At 36.2% G+C, this 25,068-nt stretch overlaps 1 protein-coding gene across 2 annotated transcripts in view; it reads right to left on the reverse strand.

Annotated features, from left to right (window-relative positions):
* Positions 1 to 804: 804 nt before the first annotated feature.
* Positions 805 to 25,068, reverse strand: part of LOC105073767 (phospholipid-transporting ATPase ABCA3) — a 105,649-nt gene continuing 81,385 nt past the window's right edge. For both annotated transcript variants that reach the window (XM_074346228.1, XM_045521153.2), the window contains 8 exons: positions 21,116 to 21,303; positions 15,667 to 15,792; positions 15,219 to 15,413; positions 10,074 to 10,261; positions 9,402 to 9,572; positions 8,820 to 9,010; positions 1,556 to 1,629; positions 805 to 1,153 (listed from right to left, as the gene is read on the reverse strand). In XM_074346228.1, the coding sequence (XP_074202329.1) occupies positions 1,013 to 1,153; positions 1,556 to 1,629; positions 8,820 to 9,010; positions 9,402 to 9,572; positions 10,074 to 10,261; positions 15,219 to 15,413; positions 15,667 to 15,792; positions 21,116 to 21,303 (1,274 nt within the window). In that variant the 3' untranslated portion in view covers positions 805 to 1,012. The remainder of the gene's footprint in view (positions 1,154 to 1,555; positions 1,630 to 8,819; positions 9,011 to 9,401; positions 9,573 to 10,073; positions 10,262 to 15,218; positions 15,414 to 15,666; positions 15,793 to 21,115; positions 21,304 to 25,068) is intronic.

The raw sequence follows: 25,068 nt of genomic DNA on the forward strand, positions 1-25,068 counted from the left end.
CCCGTCGTGAAGCATAATACACGCAGTACACGCGGCCCTTGCCCCCGCATGCGCATCCCTTCCTCCCCAGCAACTCTCCACCCCTCCACCTCTGCCCTTGACCTCTTGGCGCGGGAAAACCGCTGCCACTCGTCTGAGCCCTCAGCCAGTCTTTCAGTAGACCCCACCTCCAGACCTTTCTCATGCTCCCCAGTTTCCTCGATGCTTGCTCCTCTTGGCTGACCCCACCCGAATACCCAGCTCCAGTGTAACTTAACGAGTCACAGATTCTGCATTCTGACTATCGAAGGATAAATCCTCTGTCGGCTGTGCCAGATATGTATCATTTACTGCCTCTCCGCGCCAGAGCTAGGCTCTTGAACTGACAGGTTAACGTTTATCAGGAGAGGGCGCTGGAGGAGCACTGCAGGGCAACGGGCTTAAGGATGTTCTCCTAGATTCTTCCTGCTCTTACCAGCAGCAGACGTGGAACTTCACTCCCCCTCCCTGAACCGCTCCCCCTCCCCCCTTAAGTGTGGATTCCCAGTGATTCACGGAGGTGACCCACCAGCCTGCCAACCCCAGAGAAGAGTTTCTTGCTTCCCAGACCCAGCCAAGGTTCCCTGTTGGCCAGCCTAGGCAGCCTGTATCCACTCCACCTCCCCGGGGGGCGGCGGGGGCGGTGGGTAATTCCTGCTTGCTCAGCACGTGTGGAACAGCATCATTTCTGGATGTTTCTGTTCAAACATTCAGAATACTCAAGAGTAGGTTCTTGTCCCCAGTCTGATAAACGTAGCTCTTTCATATTTTCTAGGAGAGAAAACAAAAATTTTCACCAAATTCCTTTAGATTTGCACATGCTGGATACACAGGCTGCTGATGTAAATCTACAAAGAAGGGACATGTGTTTTCCTTTGTGGGACTGTTTATTACATAAACATATGTACACTGAGATACACACATAGGAACGCCACTCCATGTATCCAGGTGTAGTAGAGGAGTCTAAGGAAGACATAACAGTTGGAACTGAATCTCATGGCACCTTTTGTTGATAATCATCTTCTGTGTACTGTAGGTTAGCAAAGCTCAGGAAGACTTGCTCCAGCGTAATCTGACTGATGGAATAGTCTTCTAAATTGAATTGCTCTTTGGCCTCCTCCAAAATACCAAACACCTTTAGCAACAACAATAACAAAAAGTGCAGTTATCATTGCAGTCCTCGCTTCCAGCCTCCAAGCCAGATGTGCCTCTTCCACTTCCTGCCACTGCTGCCAAGTTAATGGTGGAGGACAAAAGGCACAGAAGAGGGAGATGAGAAAATGGACAAATAGATAATTGAAAAACTGAGAGAAGGCAGCACTCTCTCCTCATTCTCTTGATGGACAAGGACTCACAATGGGATTTAGGGAGCAGAAACCAAGCAATTAAACTCTAGGGGTGTTTGAAAAGTAACCTAAAGACTCTGCTCCTCCTGCATTGCCAGAATTCTGCTCCACATGCCTGAGTATCTAATACTTCTCCCATCACTGGTGCTTTCTTAACATGTAATGATAGAAGGGAATGAATTTACAGTCACCTTTCCCCAGGTATTGTCCTTGCTGGGGATGTAGTAGTTAAGGATCCTTTGATTCTCCTGCTTTAATACACTACCTAAGAAAGGAAAGATAGGATGGCTGAATCATCTGACAGATTTCTTTTAAAATTGCCAAAATATTGCTGTATATACGTAATTATATGCCATAGAAAGGTGAGTGGATGTGGCTAATACAAAAGGGGACATGACTGAATATCCACTCTCTTTGGTATGCATGATATGGTTAATTCTTTTCAGCAGATTTATTCCTGATGAAAGTCTTATTATGTGGAGTTCATAGCAGTTATTGAGGGCAGGCTTTTGGGCACAAAAAATTGTCAGCTCACATGCCCAATGTAAAAAACCTGAGCCTTCTACAATTCTAGTGTTACTGTAAGACTTTATTTCTGAATGTAGTCCTGAAAATATTAACTGGGAGGATTTTCACTCTTGTGTGAGCATGTATGCACGGACAGTGTGTTTGATGGGGAGGAGAGCAGAACAAGGCCTCCTCACTCTGGGCATGATTACACACCATGTGAAAGAAGAAGTCATACATATAAATCACCCAAATCGGGCCATGTGTGCCTGTTTCTTTCACAGGTGAGGAAGAACACACTGGGACAGTGCAGGGGAGAGGGTGGTATCCATTTCTAATTTAGAACAAACAGATACGTTTACACTTATCAGGCAAATTTGTGTATTATTGCAAATTGGATTAACTGGGATTAAAATGTTTTAAAGAAAAACGTACATGTTTATAATGCTAAGTGGCTTTTCTTAATATGCATTTTAATGCATGTATTGTCTCCATAGTCACATAAAGCTCTTTTTTGTGTGTATGAAATGTTTTAAACACTGAATTTAATGAAATATTCAAAGCAAACACTGATGAAACCACCTCATTAAGGTCAAGTGACAGTAACCTGGGCACATGTGCCACTTCCCAGCCTCTATGCTCCCAAAAAATAACCAATACCTTCATTGTAATTTTGGACATTTCTTTTTTAAATGTCTCCAGGCATGTACCCCTAAAAATTTAGGTAGAATGTTCCTACTTTTGAAGTTTGTGTTAATAGAATCATCTAGTGTATATTCTTTTCTTTCTTCTTTCTCTCAGTGTAAGATTCATCCATGAGGTTGCATAGAACTAGAATTCATTCATTTTCCTTTTAAACAGTAATCTGGTATGTGAATATTTCATAATTTATTTTCCATTCAGCTATACTAATAGACATATGGGTTATCTGACAATTGTGAGTATTGCTAACTTAAATATTATTTTAGTTTTCTTGCCACAGGTGCATGCAAGAAACTAAGGTACACCTGTAGGTGGAATTGTTGGGCCATTGCTCTTTTTAAAAGTGGTTATACCAACTTCAGTTTCACCTGTATGATACAGCAAGTCAGAAAGAATGCCACTCTCACTGTTACTGTAAGAAGGCTGGATAAATTTCAAATTATTGGCTTTTCTTAATCCCATCAGTTTTCTGATGGGGCAGACTCAGGGCAAATAACTAACCCCATATGGGGTTGGGGGTGGAAGATAGGCATCTGCAGACAGCATCAGGATGAGAGCATTTGCTTATACAAGGTAGACACAGCTGGATGGCATAAGCTGGTGAGAATATAAAGCTTAAAAATTTTAACAAATCACTAAAGGTTGAGAACGGACTAGCAAGACAGTGTGAACCTCATTCCTTTGTTTTTAACCTCTCTAGTTTAGGTTTTTTTACTACCTTTTTTAAAATACACATCAGAAAAATAGATTTGCTCATTATCTAATCTGAAATTTTTTTCACTTAATGAAGGAATTAGCCTATTTACATTTATGGAAAGTAACAATATATTTAATTACATTCCTCCAATTAAAAAATTATTTATACATATACATGCATAGTTATAAACACAAATATAAATATATAAAGTATGTGTGTGTATATCTTCATCATGTAGTTGGTTCTCTTTATTCTTTAATTTTTACAATTCTGATACAGAAAATACATGTTTTTGTTCTAACAGTAAACTTCATGCTAATATCTTTATGCTGATACCCACAAATAGTCCCTTCCTTTTAAGATACTGTCTTTTGTATCCCTAGTAAGAATGACATTGGATATGCTAGTAACCTCTTACTGCCCTTCCCATCATCTAATTCACAGTAGCACCTTTTTATTTCCACTTAACACCTAAATGGCATTCAGTAAGCATACTACTTTCCATGTATCCTCTGCCTTCTTCCCTACCGTTTTTGATAACTGTTATTTTATACACATTTCTAAAACATATTCTTTTACATAATAATCTATCACTTGGATCCTCTTCATTTAGGCCTCAGTCTAGAGGTAAAAAACATTCAATGCACACCTTTAGCTCTTATGCAGAAACTTCTTCAATTATTTCTCAGTCTATGTGAAATTTTGTTTGTAAGTCTTCAGGGAGAGCCACTGGGAACAATAGCCACTGAATTCTTATGTGTTCATAACTCTGTGAATTTTGTTCTTGAAATTCACTTTGTCTATATGTCAGATCTCTGGCTTGCATTTTTCTTATCATAGAAAGTTTGACACAAAGTCTGAGGTCAATATAAATTTCTTTCCCTTATAAATTTTCTTTCTTTTCCTTGTCTTTTAATCTGGATATCCAAAGGTCCCCCAACCTTTATTGCAATACAAAATACAATAGTTATATTGGAATATTCCTTGACGTTGACAATGTTGGGTCAATTTTCAGGTTGTCCTTTGAATAAGTAGGTTTGTATTATCTCAGGAAATGTTCTTGAATGATAGTATTTCAGTATTTGTTCTCTTCTATGGCTTTGCTTTTTTTTCTTTGTGGACTGTTTTCATGGTTGTGTTGCTTTGTCTTTCCTTGCCTCTCTCTTATTTTCTCTCTCGAATGCTTGCCTATATTTCTGGTTGATGGTTTTCTGTTTCCTCCTTTCCAGTCTCCATGTCCCTTGTACTTTCTATGTTGTTTATTTGTTCTTAATAGTGAAGTATTTCTGAGATGTTTACTTAAAAAATTCTCTCCAGCACACTAGCTGTCTTTGTATATCACTGTGTTCTCTACTCATCTAATTTTTTTCTAGTACTTCCATGCATGCTCCTTTTTATTTTTTAAAATTTAAATATAAAGTCAGTTTATAATGTTGTGTTAGTTTCTGGTATACAGCATAGTGATTCAGCCATATATATATATATATATATTCCTTTCCACATTCTTTTTCATTATAGGCCATACAAGGTATTGAATATCGTTCCCTGTACTATACAGTAGGACCTTGTTTTCTTTTTAATCTATTTTATATATAGTAGGTAGTATCTGCAAATCCAAACTCCCAATTTATCCTTCCTCCTACTTCTCCCCTGATAACCGTAAGTTTGTTTTCTATGTCTGTGACTCTGTTTCTGTTCTGTAAATAAGTTCATTTGTGTCATTTTTTAAGATTCCACATATAATTGATATCATATAGTATTTTTCTTTCTCTGACTTACTTCACTTAGTATGGTAATGTCTAGGTCCATCCATGTTGCTGCAAATGGCACTATTCCATTCTTTTTTATGGCTGAATAGTATTCCTGTGTGTGTGTGTGTGTGTGTGTGTGTGTGTGTGTGTGTGTGTGTGTACATTTTCCTTCTCTCTAAAGAACTTTTTAAAAAAAACATATCTTGCAAAGCAGGTCTACTGGCAAGAAATATCTTCAATTTTTTTTTTTTTTTTTTTTTTTTTTTTGCCTGAGAAAGCCTTTATTTCTCCTTCACATTGAAGGAGAATTGAAGTTTCTTTGGGTACACAATTCTATGTGTGTGGTTTTATTCTCTCAACACTTTAAATATTTCACTCCCTTTTGTTCTTGCTTGCACGGTCTCTGAGGATGCAAGTCTTATCTTTGTTCCTCTATAGGTAAGGTGGCTCTTTTCTCTGGATTCTTTCAAGATTTTTTTTTCTCTGATTTTATGTCATTGGAAAATGATATACCTAGGTCTCATTATTTGTTTGCTTGTTTGTTTGTTGGTTTATTTACTTTTGGCATTTATCCTGTTCTCTGAGCTTCCCTGATTTGTGGTTTGGTGTTGACATTAATTTGGGGGAGATTTTCAGTCATTATTTAAAATATTCTGTTCCTTTCTCTTTTTCTTTTTCTTCTGGTATTTCCAACATTGCGCATATTACATTTGTTTTTGTAGTTGTCTTACAGTCTTTGGATATTTTGTTCTTTTTTTTTTAGTCTTTGTTTTCTGTGCTTTTTGTTTTTGTGGATTCTACTGGTAGATCCTCTAGCTCAGCAGTTGTTCCTTCAGCCATGTCTAGTCTACTGAAGAAGTCAATTAAAGACATTCTTCATTCTTCATTTCTTACGGTGTCTTGGATCTCTAGCATTCCTTCTTAGTCCATCCATCTGCCAGCCCACATTGCCCATTTGTTCGTGAATATTGTCTGCTTTATCCACTGTAGCATAGCCCTTAGCATATCAATCATAGTTGTTTCCAGTTACTGGACTGATATTCCAACATCACTGACATGTCTCGTTCTGACACTGCTCTGTCTCTTCACATTGTGTTTTATGGCTTTTGGTGTGATTTCTGATTTTGTGTCTGATTGCTAGACTTCCTTGGAAAAAGGAACTGCGGTAAATGGAACTTCAATAATCTAGTGGTGAGGTGTGGGAGAGAGGGAGTGTTCTATATCCTGTGTGAATATCTCAACTATTCAGTGAGTCTATACCTCTGCACAGTGAACTTTACAAGAGGTTTCTCACTTTTTCCCCGCTTTTGTGGAACAAGATGGCCAAGAGTTGACTGGAGCTTCCCCAAGGTCATTTAGGCTCTGAAAATACCCCAGCCTGTTAGCTTCTACTTAACTAGTTTCCCCTGAGGGTAGGTGTTTTACAAAGAAAAGAGTCCTATGTCTTTCAAAATGGTTCCTTTCCCCTTCTCCCTTCTGGAAGCATGAGGGGATTTTTCTTATACTTTCTCTGGTAGCCGGGTCAAGGTCCTGGGGGTAAATATCACAGTATGTGGGAGACCCCCCAGGACTGGGTCCCCTCGAGTTGCTACCTCTTGGAGTTGTCCACACAGCACCTCCAGCAATTCAATTATAATTCAGGTTTTCCCACACTGGCACTGGTTTCCCCTTGAGGTTTCTGCTTGTTATTCTCTGCTCTGGTAACCCATGAGTCCCTGTGTTTGCCAGTCTCTCCAATATTGGCTGCAGTGGTTTGCCCTGTGCCCTTACCTCTTTTTCAGATCCTAGAAGAGTTGTTGATTTCTCAGTTTGTTCAGGTTTTTACTTATTAGGACAGAGCATCAATTTCCAACATTTTCACATGCTGGACTGGAAACCAGAACATTTGTTCATTTTTGGAGGTCCTTCCTTATTGTGGGAATCTTAGGTTAAACTCACATGGCAGTGGGCCCAACATTTTACCTCTTATCTTAGTTCTGGTATTGGAACTTGCTTCAGGGCTAACCAGCTTCTGAGTTTTATTATTGTCACTATCAAGTATCAGCTTGTTAATTTTTCTTTCTGTTTTGTTTTAGTTCTTTGAATTTTCTCATTTTTTTTCCCTGACTCGAAGCAAATGATTAAAAGTAATTTTACTTTATGTTTTCCAGTGTGTATTTTTATTTTAACAGCAGTACGTTTCTGAGAGTATAATCTGTCATGCTGTAGAAAGAGGAACTATTTTCTTTGTGGTCTTTTAAAGATAATGCATGATCTTTTAAATTCTTTGACCCTAAACAGAAGCATTTAATTAAAATAATCTTTCAGTTTCTATAGATAATCTTAGACTGAAATGTACATTTAAGCTGCCTTTCACATATTCTATTTTGTTCTTTCCCCCTTTTCTGGATAATCTTTGCATATAGATAACATACAGGTTCCTTTCTATTCTGCTCTCTTTAAATGGGGAGGTTTTTTTTTAAAACAGCTAAATAGTATGGGGGAAAGATCGCCAAATCAGCAGTCTTCCATACGTAGTTTCACAGCCAAGCTATTTTGTTCACTTCCTTTAAGACAAGTTTGTCCTCAGTTCTTCTTGTGTCCTCTCTCACCTTCAGGCTGAGTAGGATGTTGAAGTGGCTCACAGGGTATATGATTCTGTGTGGTTAATTCAGTGTCTTCAACACTGTATGCAACAAATGCTCCATAAATCTTACCATATGAATGAATGATTCAATGAATATTCAACTGCCTAATGAACATATTTATCTGAATTTCTAGGTATAATTAATATAATTAATACGGAAGTAATTATCTTTTCCACATAGTGGTTCCTCCTCTTGAGTTGCCCATTTCAATATGTATATCCATTTCTTTTTCTTCTTCTTTTTTTTTTTTTAGCTAGGACTTTTGGGTTTTTGTGCTTTTTTGAGGAGAAGGTAATTAGATTTGTTTGTTTGTTTGTTTGTTTGTTAATGGAGGTGCTGGGGTTTGAACCCAGGACCTTGTGCATGCTACGCATGTACTCTACACTGAGCTATATACCCTCCCCCCTTGTATATCCATTTCTTATCATTTCTTCCTCTCCATTCTGACAGTCACTTCCTTAGTGTATACCAATACCATGTATTGCTTTACCATTGTTATAGCCTCCATGGTTTTAATCTTGCATCATGACCATCTGGCCACCACATTGTTAACAGAGTCATCATTCAACTTAGAGACTAAGCCAGTCAAACTTAAAAGACTTACCATATCTCTGCTTAACAATTAGAATAAAGTAGTGGGGGTAGAAATAAATAGAAGCTGGCTGTAAATTACTGTTTACCATGGGCACAGAGAGGCACTTACTGAAGTTAGCACACAAAAGCAGAATAATTCATTTTTACGTCACACACTGAGATTATTTCCTTGAAAGGAGAAAAGGGAGTTTATTGTTCTTGTTTGCATTTCATAGGCATTTCCTGTCTCAGGAGTCAGGGAAAGGCAGAGGATACATGCTCAGAAAAGGGAAACCTGAAAAATTTTCATCAAGCGTAAAAAATAGAGACTTAACCTCAATAATTTAGCTCCAGATAAATACACCTGAACACATTTATCTTACTGGTTGGTTCCTACAAGAGACTGGTGAGAGCCTCTGCTATTTTGAGAAAGCTTCTTAGCATAATCAGGAATAAATTCATAGAAAAAAACTATTCCCAAAGGAGCCTAATTGAAAATAAACATCAGTAACTCACAGCAAAAAGTTAATTATTACATGCAGCAGCACAACATACGTGACTTAACACAGTTTTCACAAGCCAACCCTACTTCTCTTACCTGGGAAAGTTGTTGCAATGAATTCTTTGAACTCCGCTAGTTTATCTTCATTTTCATCAATCTTAATCTTTGCTGTCAGAATATATACGTTACCAAACTTGTTTCTGAGGTGCTGAGGGCTGCCCAGGCACTTGAACTGGCCCTTTACCATGATGGCCAGCCTGGTACAAAGCGCCTCACATTCTTCCATGCTAGGGGCACAAAGGGTACAAGGCTGAAGAGACTCCCTTTCAGAGGGAGAATTCTGTATTTCAAAACAGAGCTAGGATTATAAGGTAACGCTTGTAGTAGAAAGCTTGGTATTTTAAGATGATCATCACTAAGACCATATTTGGCAAGAAGAGGTTTTAAAATTCAAAGCAGTTGATTTTTAAGTTCACAATAGGAACAGTTCTCTAACTTCCAATCTTCTACCAAGTCTGGATTTCAGAACTCAACTGAGCTAAAGCCAAGAATCATCATCTGTTCGTAGTCCCTCTTATGTAGTTCACATACTTAGACAACTTCACTGACCTATATTCCTGGCTCTGAATAGTTCCCTCCTATACTCTTCTATCAACCAAGTCTCCCAGTGGGTCATACCTGTGAGAGGTTATGATGATAGCTTTGCCAGTTTTACACATCCATGTAACTGTGTCCCAGAGCAGGCGCCTGGCTACTGGGTCCATGCCAGTAGATGGCTCATCCAGGAAGACAACTGAGGACTTTCCCATTAGGGCAATAGCAGTATTCAGTTTACGTTTGTTTCCTCCACTTTGTCGTCAAAGAAGGAGAGAGAAAGTGGAGGAGAAAGAAGAAATAAGGATATATACATCATTAATTCATAGGACAGAATTAGCTCATATACCCACAATGCTGCTTTGATATGACTCACAAAGGGCAGCAGGCCCAAGTCCAGGCGTGTATATCAACCCATTTTCTTTAAAATGACTTTTTTTGGGGTAATTTATTTTAGCATCATTGTCTTGCAAAATATTTTTGTTTAGAGGACACAAAAAACATAGTCATATATGGATGAAGTTGCTCATTTTTGAAATGCAAAGGCTACAGCTCATGCCTACAAAAGGTTAACTTTATGCAAGTGTGATCTGCCTTATTCCTGACATCCAAACCCTGACAGGACATAAGGCTCTTTCATAGTCATGGCCTCTGTGTGACAGAGTTGTCAGGTTGAGTTTACAGGCATTCATTCTAACAGTAGAAACACAGGTGTGCAGCAGGCAGCTTAATAAATACAGTAGCATAATGTCTCACCTGTATGTGTAGATGTACTTGTCAGCATGGGTTTCCAGGTGCATTGAATGCAAAAAAATTTCCACGTACATGTAAATATCTGGCTCAGGGACCCCCCGCAGCCTGGCATACATGATCAGCAATTCCCGACCTGTCATGTGGTTCAGCATGGGGTCAGATTGAGGACAATAGCCAATTCTTGACCTAATCTGAATCCAGAGGGTAATTCATTAGCAATAGACCCAAGTCAGTTATTCCATTAAACATACAGTTACATGGATGAGATAGAAAACCTGAAGTTTCTAGCCCATGCTGGCAAGGTGATACCCATAGAGCTCCCAACAAGGATTATTTCTTTTTTGGTCTAAAGAATCTTTACAGCTGGAACCCATGGTAGTAGAATGGAATAATAACATCTCGAACTGGAATTTTCAACATATATCTACTGTGCACTATTATGTACCCAAGATAGTTTTTTGTTAGATGAAGATGTCTATTCAAATATCATTAAGAAAGAGCCATTCTATTAAATCAATTAAAATAATGTAGAGGATTTCACTTTCATTAATGGCAAGTAACTTCTATCAGGCCAATTCTCCTACACATAAAAATTGTATGTATATGATATATATGTATATATACCATGTGTTATGATATACATACATATATCATACATATATGTATTTGTGTATATATTTATATATAAATATATATTATCACGTATTATATATTATATATTGTTATATATAATATATTATATATATATATATATACACACAAATACAAAAATAAACATGCTTGACTACATCAAACTGAAAAGCTTCTGCACAGCAAAGGAAACCATCAATAAAACAAAAGGGCAACCTACCAAATGGGAGAAAATATTTGTAAGTTATATATCTGATAGAAGGTTAATATCCAACGTATGTAATGAACTCATACAACTCAAAATCAAAAAGACAAATCTGTTCTAAAAATGGGCAGAGGACCTGAATAGACATTTTTTGAAAGAAGACATCCAGATGGCCAACAGGTACATGAAGAGGTATACAACATCACTAATAACCAGGGAAATGTAAATCAAAACCACAATGAGATATCACTTCATGCCTGTTAGAATGGCTATTATCAAAAAGGCAAGCTATAGCAAATACTGGTGAGAATGTGGAGAAAAGGGAACCCTTGTGCACTGTTGTTTGGAATGTACATTGGTGTAGCCACTATGGAAAACAGTATGAGAGTCCTCAAAAGATTAAAAATAGAAGTACCATATGATCCAGCAATTCCACTTCTGTGTATTTATCCAAAGGAAATTAAAACACTAACTCAAAAAGATACCTACACCCCCATGTTTATTGCAGCATTATTTACAATAGCCAAGACATGGAAACAAACCAAATGTGTTGATGGATGAATGGATAAAGAAGTGGCATATCTATACAATGGAATATTATTCAGCCATAAAAACAGAATCTTGCCATTTGTGACAACATAGATGGACCTAGAGGATATTATGTTAAGTGAAATAAGTCAGACAGAGAAAGACAAGTTTTTGTATTAAAATATATTTATTTTTATTTTATATAGTCTTTTTCTTTTGCTGCCCATTTTTAATTGATTTTATTGATTGCTGTCATTTATTTACAATGTTGTATTAGCTTCTGGTGTATAGTATAGTGATTCAGCTATCCATATAAAAATGTACATATTCTTTTCCATTACAGGTTACTACAAGACATTGAATATAGTTTTCTGTGCTATACAGTAGGACCTTTTTGTTTATCTATTCCATACATAGTATTTTGTATCTGCTAATCCCAAACTCCCAATTTATTCCTCCTTCCCTCTTCCCCTCCTGGTAGCCATAAGTTTGTTTTCTATGTCTGTGAGTCTTTTTCTGTTTTGTAAATAAGTTTGTTTGTGTGATTTTTTTAGATTCCACATATAAGTGATATTTGTCTTTCTCTGATTGACTTACAAATCAATATTTGTCTTTCTCTGATTGATTTACAAAATGAATACACAGAAATCAGTTGCATTTCTATAAATGTATAAAGTAACAGACAATAAAGTATCAGAAAGAGAAATAAAGGAAGGAATCCCATTTACCATTGCATCAAAATAATAATAAAATACCTAGAAATAAACCTACCTAAGAGGCAAAGACCTATACCTGAAAACTGTAAGGCATTGGTGAAAAATTGAAGATGACACCAATAGATCGAAAGATATACTGTGTGCTTGCCTTGGAAGAATCAATGTTGTTAAAATGGCCACACTACCCAAGACAATATACAGAGACAAGGCAATCCCTATCAAATTACCAATGGCATTTTTCACAGAACTGGAGCAAAACATGTTAAAATTAATATGGAAATACAGAAGACCCAGAATAGGCAAAACAATCTGAGACAGAAGAACGGAGCTAGGGGAAATCACACTCTCTGAGTTCAGACTCTCTGACTTCAGACTATATTACAAAGCTTCAAAAATCAAAACAGTATGGTACTAGCAAAAAAAAAAAAAAAACCAAACAAACAAAAAAAAAAACAAAACCAGACACATAGATCAATGGAACAGGATCAAAAATCCAAAAATAATCCCATGCACTTATGGTCAATTTATCTATAACAAAGGAGGCAGGAAATACAATGGAGAAAAGACACTCTCTTTAATAAATAGTGCTGGGAAAACTGGACAGCTATATGTAAAAGAATGAAATTAGGCATTCTCTAACACTATGTATAAAAATAAACTCAAAATGGATTAAAGACATAAATGTAAGACCAGATAGTATAAAATCCCTAGAGGAAGACATGGGCAGAACACTCTTGGACATAAAATGCAGCAATATTTTGTTTTGAACAGGCTCCTTGAGTAATGAAAATAAAAGAACCTGGGGGTCACTAGAGAGGACTGCTGACATTTCTGCAGCTGAAGCGAGGACATGGGCAGTGTCAACAAAGTGTACGTTGTAAGCTTGCATAGCACGTGATGGACAACATCACAAAGGGCACTTCCTGGGAGACATTTCCTGCAGAGGAATACTCAGCAGCTCCTCTTCCAATGGAAGTGATCCAATCCCACTTACCACACACCCCAGATCAGCAATGGGTCTGAAACCCTTTATTTCAACAACAGGGGAGCAGACCTGGCACCTGTCAGGGTTGTGACGACTACAGAGGAAAGAGGAGACCCTACTCAACAACAAGGGCAGGCTCTGGTCAGCAAAACACCAACTACATCCCCAGTCAAGGGGATAACAGTCAGCACACATAGAATAAAGACATGGCAACCATCCATACTAAAAACTCCCCAAAACAACAAAATTATTAGATGTGCACTGTTTACACAGGGATGCTCCCACTTAAAAAAAAATAGTCCTTTGAGACCACAGTAGATAATTGTTACTCCTAAGTTCGTAGAGTTAGAGAAACATAAGTAAAATGAAGAAGCAGAGGAACTACTCCCAATTAAAAAAAAACAAAAACAAGAAAAGTCCCCTGAATGAACAAATAATGAAATAGACCTCAACAGTCTACTAGATCCTGACTTCAATAAGGAGGTGATAAGAACACCGAAGGATTTATGTCTAAGGTTTTGTCTATCTTCTCTTCTAGGAGATTTATGGTATCTTGCCTTATGTTTAAGTCTTTAAGCCATTTTACATTTATTTTTGTGTTTGGTGTGAGGCAGTGTTCTAACTCCATTCATTTACATGTGACTGTCCAGCTTTCTTAACACCACTTGCTGAAGAGACTGTATTTTCTCCATTGTACATTCTTGCCTCCTTTGTTGGACATTAACTGACTGTAAATATGTGGGTTAATTTCTGGGCTGTCTATTCTCTTCCTTGTCCCTCATATCTGTTTTTGTGCCTGTACCATGCTGTTTTGATTACTGTAGCTTTGTGGTATTGTCTGAAGTCTGCGAGGGTTATGCCTCCAGCTTTACTCATTTTCTTCAGTATTGCTTTGACAATTCTGGGTCTTCTGTGAGTCCATATAAATTTTAAGATTATTTGTTCTAGTTCTGTGAAAAACGTCCTAAGTAATTTGATAAGGATGTATTAAATCTGTGGATTGCTTTGTGTAGTATGGCCATTTTAATAATATTAATTCTTCCAATCCAAGAACATGGACTATCTTTCCATTTCTTTAAGTCATCTTTAATTTCGTTAGTCAGTGTTTTGTAGTTCTCTGTGTAGAAGTCTTTGACCTCCTTAGTCAGATTTATTCCTAAGTATTTTATTTTTTGGAATGGGATTTTAAAAGCGATTGTTTCTTTACTATCCTTTTCTGATATTTCATTGTTAGTGTAAAGAAATGCAACTGATTTCTGTATGTTAATCTTGTATCCTGCTACCTTGCCAAATTCTTTTATCAGCTCTAGTAATTTTTGTGTGGAGCTTTTAGTGCCAATTTTACCTCTTCTCTTCCAATTTGAATCCTTTTTATTTCTTTTTCTTGTCTAATTGCTATGGCTAAGACTTCCAATACTATGTTGAATAAAAGTGGTGAGAGTGGGCACCCTTGTCTTGTTCCAGATCTTAGTGGGTAGGTTTCAACTTTTCACCATTGTGTATTATGTTGGCTGTGGGTTTGTCATAAATAGTTTTGATTATGTTGAGATGTATTTCCCATTGAAATGTGCTGCAGACATCTGACACTCAACATATCCTCCTCTGAGTATACTCATGTCCTGTATTTACTCTCTGGGTGAATGGAACTTTCATTCATTCACTGGCTCAAGATAGATTCCTGGACAATGTCTCAGGTTCTTTTCTTTTCCTTATAGCCCACATCCAAATGGAGCCCAAACCCTGACAACTCTACTTTCTCAACATCTTTCACAACTACTTCTTCTAACCATTGTTTTATAAGAAGCTCCAATTACATCATGGCAGATTAAGTGAGATAGCTGCTCTTCCTGTTACTAGTTTGATCCATGTATAGATACTCAAATTTTGTTTCAGCCAGAAAGAATATTTGCCTTTTCCCAAATTCAGGATGTTATCATGACTATCGCTGTCCCTGGAGTCTGTTATTTTTGAGTAAAGAATGTATATATGTCAATGCTTCCAGCTTTCCTTCCATGCCCCCCACCCATTTGTCTCGCTCACCTCCTCCCTTAGGGCACTGACTCAGTGATTAGGTCCAGAAATACCTTTCTGATATTTTCAGTGATGCTAATGCCATCAATTAACACAAGTCCAGAGGTTGTGGTCTCCTCTCCAGTCAACATTTTGAATGTAGTGGTTTTTCCAGCTCCATTTAATCCAAGTAATCCAAAGCACTCGTACTTTTGGACTAAAAGGGAGATATTTCTTACAGCCTTTACAACTGGACACTTATAATAAATCTGAGAAAATTAAAAAGGAACCACATTGTAGTAAAGCACTGATTACAGTCAGCCACAACCATAACCTCAGACCCCTGAGGACTGCTACCTGTGGGCAGTTCCACAGGAGCTCTTTTCCCCTCAGCCGTCTCTTTTACCAGAATATTTACATAGATCCCATAAAACTCCAATGAATTATTAATACTACCAATACAGTCTTGGCAGGGAAGGTAGGCTAAATCTTAGGGCAAGGTTGGACATTGAATGATTTTACCTTTGTAAGTTCGTTAAGAAGTAGCGGGGCACGCTTCAAATTAGTTAACAGTGTCAGGACTCTCTTCCTTTCATCTTCTACGTCTTTATCCTCATATTCCTTGGTTACTTGGGTGGACACCGTAGCCTGTATTTTCAAGACAAGGATCACAGAAGTGAATAGACTTTAGATGTCTTGCTTTAAACTGTGTGGCTTTTTGAAAGCTGACCTGATGGAGTAATCTCAAAGATGTCAGATGTTAGAGCTTTCCTACCGACTTCCTGAAATCTTATGTTCAAATTTGTTCCTGAATTGCTCAGTTTTGGAAACTATAGTCATGAACAAGTTTTCTACAGCTATGGGTAAGCAGTATATCCTTGCCAGTAACATGGGCACTTCCTGGAGAACAAAGCCACATTGATACTATTAATTATTATATAGTGTGATTTGTTACATATTAAAATATGTTCAAGAGACCATGAGATCCAAGAGAGGAGAAGAATGAACTCCTTCTTTTTGGAGGATAGGCCCCTTAGAGTCGAGGTCTGAGCTGATTTTGAGGAGTAAATAAAGATATATTGAGAGAATGAAAGGAAGGTGGTGATGGAAGAAAGGCTGCCATCAGCAGTGGGAGCTTAGTGAAAGATGTGTAGGAATGAAACCACATGGTATGTTTTGTGAATAGTAATTTGTACTGTTGGAGCAAAATTTTGTTCTTTTGATTGCTTGTTTGTTGCTTCAAGTACTCATTTGATGGTAGTGGTTAAGGAGAGATGGTGCAGGAGAATATAACCAGCTCAGTAAATAGGCTAATCAAAAGGGTGAAAAGAGAGCTGCTTTACGTGCTTTTTTTCTTTTCCAGTCTCAAAATTGGTTGAATGGAAGTGGTAAGAGTGAACATCCTTGCTCCATTTTTCAATCTTATGGGGAAAACGTTTAGTATTTCACTATTACATTTAGTGTAGGCTTCATGTGTAAGTAGATGCTACTTAACAGGTTAAGGTATTTCCTTTCCTTGGTTTATGGATGTTAAATGTTGTTAAATGCTTTTGTGCAATAATTGATAAAAACGTGATTTTTCTTCTTGAGATTATTAATACTGCAACACTGATTTATTTTCAAATATTAAACTAACTTTACATTCATGGAATAAACCCCACTTGTTCATGGTGCATTATTCCTTCCATATATTCTTTTATTCTATTTATGAATATTTTCTTGGAGATATTCCAACGTATTTGTGTATCTGTGCCCATGAGGGATATTGGCTTCTTGTACTTTCTCTGGCTTTGGTGTAAGATTAATGACGACTTCAAAAGTAAATTGAGAAATGCTCCCGTCTCTTCTACTTCTGGGAAGAAATCATGTAGAATTAATGCTATTTTCTCTTTAAGTTTTTGCTAGAATTCACCAGTGAAATTACTCAGGCTTGGGGTTTTCTTTTTCACAGATTTTAAACTACACAGGAAATTTCTTTAATTGTAATAAGAATATTTAGTTTCTTTATTCTCGAGTGAGTTTTGGTCTTTCTAGGAATTGTTCTATTTCATCTAAGGTGTCAAATGTATGAGCATAAAGTAGCTTTTAATTTCTGTAGTGTCTGTAGTGATATCCCCTCATTTGTCTTCATATTGGTAATATGTGCCGTCTCTCTGTATTTTATGGGCGCACTGGCTAGAGACTTATTATAATCATTTTTAATGAATTCATTTTTGGTTTCACTCATCAATTTTCTCCATTGCTTTTCTGTTTGAAATTTTATGTTTTTCTTTTCTTATTTTTACATACTTACTTCTGCCTGCTTTGAGTGTGTTTTGCTCTTCTTTTCCTAATTTATTGAGGTCAATGCTTCAATAATTGACCTGAAACTTTCCTTCATTTCAAATATAAGCATTTAATGGTATAAATTTCCATTAAAATACTGTATCCCACAAAATTGGTATGTTTTATTTTCATTTTCATTCAGTTCAAAATATTTTCTAATTTCCTTTGCAACTTCCTCTTTGACTGATGGGTTATATAGAAGTGTGCTGCTTAATTTCCCAATGTTTACAGATTTTCCTGTTATAATTCTGTTAACTTGTAGTTTAATATCATAATGCTCAGAAAAAAAATATTCTGCATTATTTCAATTCTCTTAAAATTCTGAATGTGTATCTTGATGAATGTTCCATGTGCACTGCTCTTACTGGGTGGAGTATTCTATAAATGTCAAATACATCTAGTTGGTAGAAAGGTGTTTTACAGCTCTTTTAATTTTTCTGCCTGTGTGTTCTATTAATTACTGAGTAATTAGAGAGCAATTGGTGGATTACCACCATGAGTAGGTAGGTGCTGTTTTGCAGGGGAGGCCTCTATATTTTCTTCATTTCAGGAGGAAATGTGAATTCTTAACAGAGCAGAGTGTGCCATCTGTTGTAGACTCAGAGTGAGTCGGAGGACTTAATATTTTGGGGTCATTAACTCAGATGTCTCCACCTCATACAACAGATTCTCACTCTATTCTAACAAGAGCTGCGGTCTTGGCATAGAAGATCTGCCTTGGTTAAAAGGTTGACCTTCCTGGAGATCATCTAATATGAAAGTTAGACCTTGATCCCAGTACTCAGTTTTCTCCGCCCTTTCACTGCAGTAAATGAGAACCTCATTATATGCTACCAAAGAAGTCCTTTTATTTTAACACTTCACTTTCAATTTCCTACTAACAACTCTCAGCTTTTTCTTTTTTAAAGCCATGACTTTATACCAATAGCCTCTTAATTCTATCATTCTTATGGCTGTTATTTTCTCCACATTTCTCAAATACTTGATACATCACATCAGCCAGTGCATTCTCTTCCTCTGGTACATCATCCCAATGCACCACTGGTGAAGGTTTTAACTGTTGGACCACTACTTTGTGCCAAAGACTCTCTGTGCTTCCTTCACCACCAGTGATGTGGACCTCACTGCTAGATGAGCAGTGAATTATCTAGTTCTAAAACCCCATCTTATTGTATGCTTTCTGAGACCTCTCCTGGTACTAACTGTTGCAGGTGAAGTTTCTTTGGGACCAACACCATGGAAGGGAGAGGAAGGAATCAGGAGTAGGCAGGGAGAGAAGTCAAGCTGTGATGCAGGCCAAATGACAACCTCAGTAGACCCACGGCTTCCCATGAGAAGTCCCGAAGTTGTCTGAGTGGCACTGAGATGACCAAACATTTTACTCCGGCATCTGTAAGTGACTAGAAACTGGCCATGTGGGAAGGAGTGTCACCTTGGGAGAGGAGGTTCTCTGCAGCTGAAGCAATCCATGAAGATAATGACAGCTGAATTGTTTCTGAAGATAGCACTCCCAGAAGCTGCGGGCAGCAACTCCTCCACTGAAGGAGGATCTTGACAGTGCATTACAACATACATCACAGGGGGCATTCTAGTGTTTTATTTTCTGGGACACATATAGCAGCCACCGGTGAAAATGTTTGCTTTCAGCAAAAAGTACCAAGAAGTTCTACTGAAACAAATTGAAAAATCTATACACATAATTCAGAGAGAAATTACAGCAGGGATGGAACATGAATAAAGGAGTTAAGAACAAGTCCCAGACTTCTCTATTAAACAAATGCACAAGTGATGGTGTTACTTACTGAGATAGGGAACACTGAAAAGTTTTGCAGCAGTGGAAGAAGAGGAAAATGAGGATGTTAAGAAACAACAAGAATGTTCCTATTAAAATCTAATATTTATTGCTAGTTTTGTGCTTAGCACTGTGCATTTCACATATATTTAATCTTAATAACGGTATGAAACAAAGCCTATTATTTCACTTGCATAATGGAAATGTCTGAAGAAATAATGGCCAAAATTTCTTAACTTGGATGAAAAATTTGAATCTATACATTCAAGAATTTAAACAAATCCTAAGTAGTTTTAACACAAAGAGATCCACACTTAACCACATTATGGTCAAACTATTCAAAGTTAATGACAAAAAGACAATTTTGATAGTGGCTGGAGAAAAATGATGCATTAGATACAAGGGGACAACAAAGGATTAATATCTGGCCTCTCATGAAGTTGGTACTCCATTCCATAAAAACAGTGCGGTCTAAAAGGCACTCATGTCATATATTCAAAGTGTTGAAAGAAAAAAAAATCTGTCAATAAAGAATTCTATATCTAATATCTTTCTCTTTTTATGGTTCATGAACTATCTTTTACTTGTTAATAATTGTGACTTTTTCTCATTTGGGAATGTTAAGAAAACTAAGAATGAACTTTTGGCTTGAAGAAAACAGGGAATTTAGTTTACTTTGGTTTAAGGACACCCAGACTAACCAGACTAGTTCATTAGATTACTATATAAAAGTTTGAGGCCTTGGTCTTTTGCTTGGGGCTGCTCTCAGCATACTGGAGGCAGTGACAAATAGGAGAATAAATTTACCAGCTGAATATTCTCATAATATTATAAAAAAAAAATTGCTTCTGTACTCATTATGGTTCTTTTCTCATGCCTGAAGACTGTGACATGGTTTAGGGTTTATTGCCTCAGTCTAAGTAAGTTAGGGCAGGAAAAAAAATCTCAAGGTAACATTCATGAAATGTTTAATCCTAGGCAATTGAGAAAAGTTCTTTCTATTCTATGTTGCACAAAAAGATAAATTTATTTTGGTTGGACATGTCTTGGACCAGACATCTTCTGTTTGTAGTAGTGAAATCTGTATGAGTTTTGGTAAATAAAATAGGACTTTTGTCTTGTTATGTTGTTCTAGGCATTAATTAGCAACATAACACAGGCAACTAAAATGCTACTCATACTAGTCAGAATTCCAGGTGGAAGCAAAGGTCATTGTGGTCTCAAGATATCCTCCCTTCTGAAATATTAGAGTTATGCAGGCTTAGAGAAATTCATGGTCAGTATCTAGAGCCACCGTGGAATAGCACCCACAGACAGGATTAGGATGAATGAGGGGAAGTTACAAGGAGACGGATGGAGGTTTGCTGCCTCAATAGATGTTCAAGTAAAGACCACTGGGAATTCCATTACCTAATGAATGGATCATTAAAACAACAACAACAAAAAAATCCTAGGTAAAACTCTGAGATTATGTGAAATCATGAGAACTATTTGAAGCAACAGTTAACAATCTGACGGGCAGAGGCCATGAAGCCCTGTGATCCTACATAGATTTAAGAAGTCTAATCCATAATTACAACCAAATGCATCCCAAAGACTCCACGTGCAGAAGGCAGCACCTTCTATCATATTCAATCCAAGGCAAATTGATTATTTCCTTGTTGGCAGAGGATTCAAAGTTTAGAACCTGAAATCCAAACTAAGATAAAAGTCTTCTGGTTCACATTATTCTTGGTATAATTGAATAATGTTTTCTTTATAAAGTAATAGAGGTAGGAGTACGTAAATTCATACATTCTGGCCTAACACTGAGCTTTCTTTGAGTTGTATCTACAGTCTACCTTAGTTACTTACCTTCGTGCCTTTCATGAATTTCTTGTAGACGTTAAATATAATTTTATGATAGACAAAGTTTTTCAGGTTCCAGAATGTACTTTCCAGACACAAAAGCAACAGCAGATAAATGAGGCCCTGGGCAGCCAATGAAATCAAAAACTTGGTAATCCCGCGTTCTCCAAAACTGTAGATCTTGTTCTTAACAACTGAGGATGATAAAACAGATAGCCTTACTTTAAAAACTGACACAAAGTCTAAGATGACACTGAATATTAAGAAATGTAGAGTCAAAATTAACTTTAAGTTAGATTTAGAGAAGTACAGAATATAGAAAGTAAGTAATTGTCTTAATATTTTGTCTCTCTTATTTGATCTTCCCTGATATTTATGGTTATTATAAAAGCCCTCCTGCCAATGATTTTTTATATGTTTTTTTATTTAACCAGTTTTGGTAGAAGACAACCTCATTACACACTCAGTGAGTTTCAAAGGCTGAGAGTTTGTGAACAGAATGCTTAGTAATTAAATAAAGCAAATAAAAGAAAGGCATTTATTGCATGTTTAACTATTATTGAAGGCTATGCATAGTATCCTTAAAGTCCTTCAGAGTGAGAAAAATATTTATTCTATAAAGAGGAAAAGCTTTAAACAGTGAAAGTGAATTAATGGCAAAACTTGTAAGGAAGAAAATAATGATAGTTTAAATGTAAATGTGTGATAGCTGATAGTTTCTGACTTTACTAAAAAGAAAATTAACACAAACAGCTAAATTCTGGATAAGCTAATGGGAAGCATTTCTGAGATGTGAAGATAATAAAATCACTCTCTTTTTAGAAGTTTTGTATTTTCTGTACCAGCATGCAGAAATATAGTTTGTTTTTACTGTAATAAAATACACATAACATAAAATTTTCCTTTTTAAAATACAGAATTCATGGCACTGAGTACATTCACAATGTTGTACAATCATCACCACTACCTAGATCCATATTTTTATCATCTCAAAAGAAAATCCAATAGCTATTAAGCAGTCACAGTTACCCCCACTTCTCTAGCCACTGACAGCCCCTAATCTACTTTCTGTGTCTATGGACTTGCCTGTTTTGGACATTTTTTTGTGTGTGTGTGTATATATATATATATTATATATATACATATATTATATATATATAATAAATATGTATATTTATTGAAGTATAGTCAATTTACAATGTTGTGTCAATTTCTGGTGTACAGCATAATGCTTCAGTCATACATGAACATACGTATATTCATTTTCATATTCTTTTTCACTATAAGTTACTACAAGAGATTGAATATAGTTCCCTGTGCTATACAGTATGAACTTGTTGTTTATTTTATATATTAGGCATTTTACATAAATGAAATCATACAATAAGTGGCCTTTTGTGTCTGGCATCTGTCACTTAGCATAATATTTTCAAGACTCATCTAAGTTGTAGCATATATCAGTAATTCATTTTTCTTATTGTTGAACAAACAATATTCCATTGTCTAGACATTTTGTTATCCACTTATCAGTGGATGGATATCTAGATAGCTTCTACTTTTTATGCAAATAAGCTATTACAAATAATGCTGCTATGAACATTGTGTACAAGTTCTTGTCTAAATACTTGTTTTCAATTATTCTGGGTATATACTCAAAAGTGGAATTGTTGGGTTACGTTGTAACTATGTGTTTAACCTTTTGAAGAACAACCAAACCATTTTCCACAGAAGCTGCAACATTTTACATTCCTACTAGCAGTATCTGAGAGTAACAATTTGTCCATCTCCTCACCAAACCTTTGATATTTTCCTTTTTTTCAATAGCCATGCAAGTGGGTGTGCAGTGGTATCTCCTTGTGATTTTTAATTGAATGAATTTGACATGTAACATTATATAAATCTAGGGTGTACAGTGTGTTACCTTGATACACTTATATATTGTAATATGACTGCCAGTGTAGCAATATATATCACATTATATGTTTATAGTACAGTATTATTGTCTCCACTTATTATACTGTGTATTAGCTGTGTATGCTTTTTTTTTTATTACTCATTACGAGTTTGTACCCTTAAATATCATCACTCTTATCTTCTTGTCCTCAACCCCCTGATAACCACAATTTTACTCTCTTTTTAAAGGAAGTGTAACTTTTTTGGATTACACGTATAAGTGATATCATACAGTACTTATCTTTCTTTAACCTATCTTGCTTAACAGAATGTGTTCAAGGTCTATCTATATTGTTGCAAATGGCAGAATATCTTCCTTTCTCATGGCTGAGTAATATTCCACTGTGTATATGTACCATATCTATTTTTCTTTATCTATTCATCTGTTGATGGGCATTTGAGTTGTTTCCATATCTTCACTATTGTGAATAATGCTGTAATAAACGTTGGAGTGCATGCATCTCATCAAAATCCTATTTCATTTCCTTTGGGTACATACCCAGATGCAGAAGTGCTGAATGGTATGGTAGATCTTATTTTTTAATATTTTGAGGAACCTCCATATTGTTTTCTACAGTCCATTGTTTGGATTGATTTACATTCCCACCAACAATGTATATGTGGGTTCCCTTTAAATCATACCCCTACCAGCACCTGTTTGTTGCCTCCTGTCTTCTTGATGATAGCCATTCTAACACATGTGAGGTGATATCTCATTGTAGTTTTGATTTGCATTTCTCTGATGATTAGTGATATTGAGCATTGTTTCCTGTGTCTGTGGGCCATTTTGATGTCCTATTTGAAAAAATATCTTTTTAGTTCTTCTACCCATTTTTTAATGAATTTTGTTGTTGTTGAGTTCTTTATATATTTTAACTCCTTATCTATGATTTGAAAAAAAAATTTCTCCCATTCTGTAGGTTGTCGTTTCATTTTAATTGTTTCTTTTGCTGCACAGAAGCATTTGAGTTTGACAGAGTCCCATTTGTTGACTTTTGCTTTTGTTTGTAGTTTTGGCGTCATGTCCAAAAAAGTCATTGCAAAGACTAATATTGATGTGTTTCTTCCTCACATTTTCTTCTAGGAGCTTTATAGTACCAGATCTTATGCTTAAAACCCTGACCCATTTCTAGTTAATTTTTGTGGGTGGTGTGAGATAGGGGTCCAACTTCATTATTCTGTATGTGTTTCTCCAGTTTTCCTAGAATCATTTGTTTTTTAAGAGACTATTCTTTCTCCATTGGGTATTCTTGGCTCCCTTGCTGAATATTAGTTGACCATGTATATGCTGGGGTTTAATTTTGGGCTCTTTGTTCTGTTTCATTGGTTGATGTGTCTAATTTTATGTCAGTACCATATTATTTTTTTTATTACTATGGCTTTGTAGTATAGTTTGAAATCTGGTAGTGTTATACTTCCAGACTGTTGTTAATTCTTTTTTTAAAATGTTTGGCAGAATTCTCCATGGAGCCATCTGGTCCTGGAGTTTTCCGTGTTGTGTGGTTTTTGATTACTGATCCAATCTCTTTTCTTGTTATTGGTCTATTCAGATTTTCTTTTTCTACTTGATTCAGTCTTTGTAGGCTGTGTATTTCTAGAAATATATTTATTTCTTCTAGGTTATGTAATTTGTTGGCATATAATTGTTCACAACAGTCTCCAATGACTCTACGTATTTCTTTTTTTTTTTTTAACATTTTTTTATTGATTTATAATCATTTTACAATGTGTCAAATTCCAGTGTAGAGCACAATTTTTCAGTTATACATATGTATTTCTGTATTATCAGTTATAATGTCTCCTTTTCTATTTCTTATTTTATTTGAGTCATCTTTTCTTTTTTTTTCAGTTAGTCTAAAGATTTTTCTTTTTCTTTTTTTTTTTCCTTTTTGATGAACTAGCTCTTAGTTTCATTGTTCCTTTCTATTGTTTTTCTGGTCTTTATTTTATTTATTTCTGCTCTGTTCTTTATTATTTCCTTTCTTCTGCTAACTTTAAACTTAATT

Source organism: Camelus bactrianus, chromosome 18, assembly GCF_048773025.1.
Source record: "Camelus bactrianus isolate YW-2024 breed Bactrian camel chromosome 18, ASM4877302v1, whole genome shotgun sequence".
In the NCBI taxonomy this organism is placed as follows: domain Eukaryota; kingdom Metazoa; phylum Chordata; class Mammalia; order Artiodactyla; family Camelidae; genus Camelus; species Camelus bactrianus.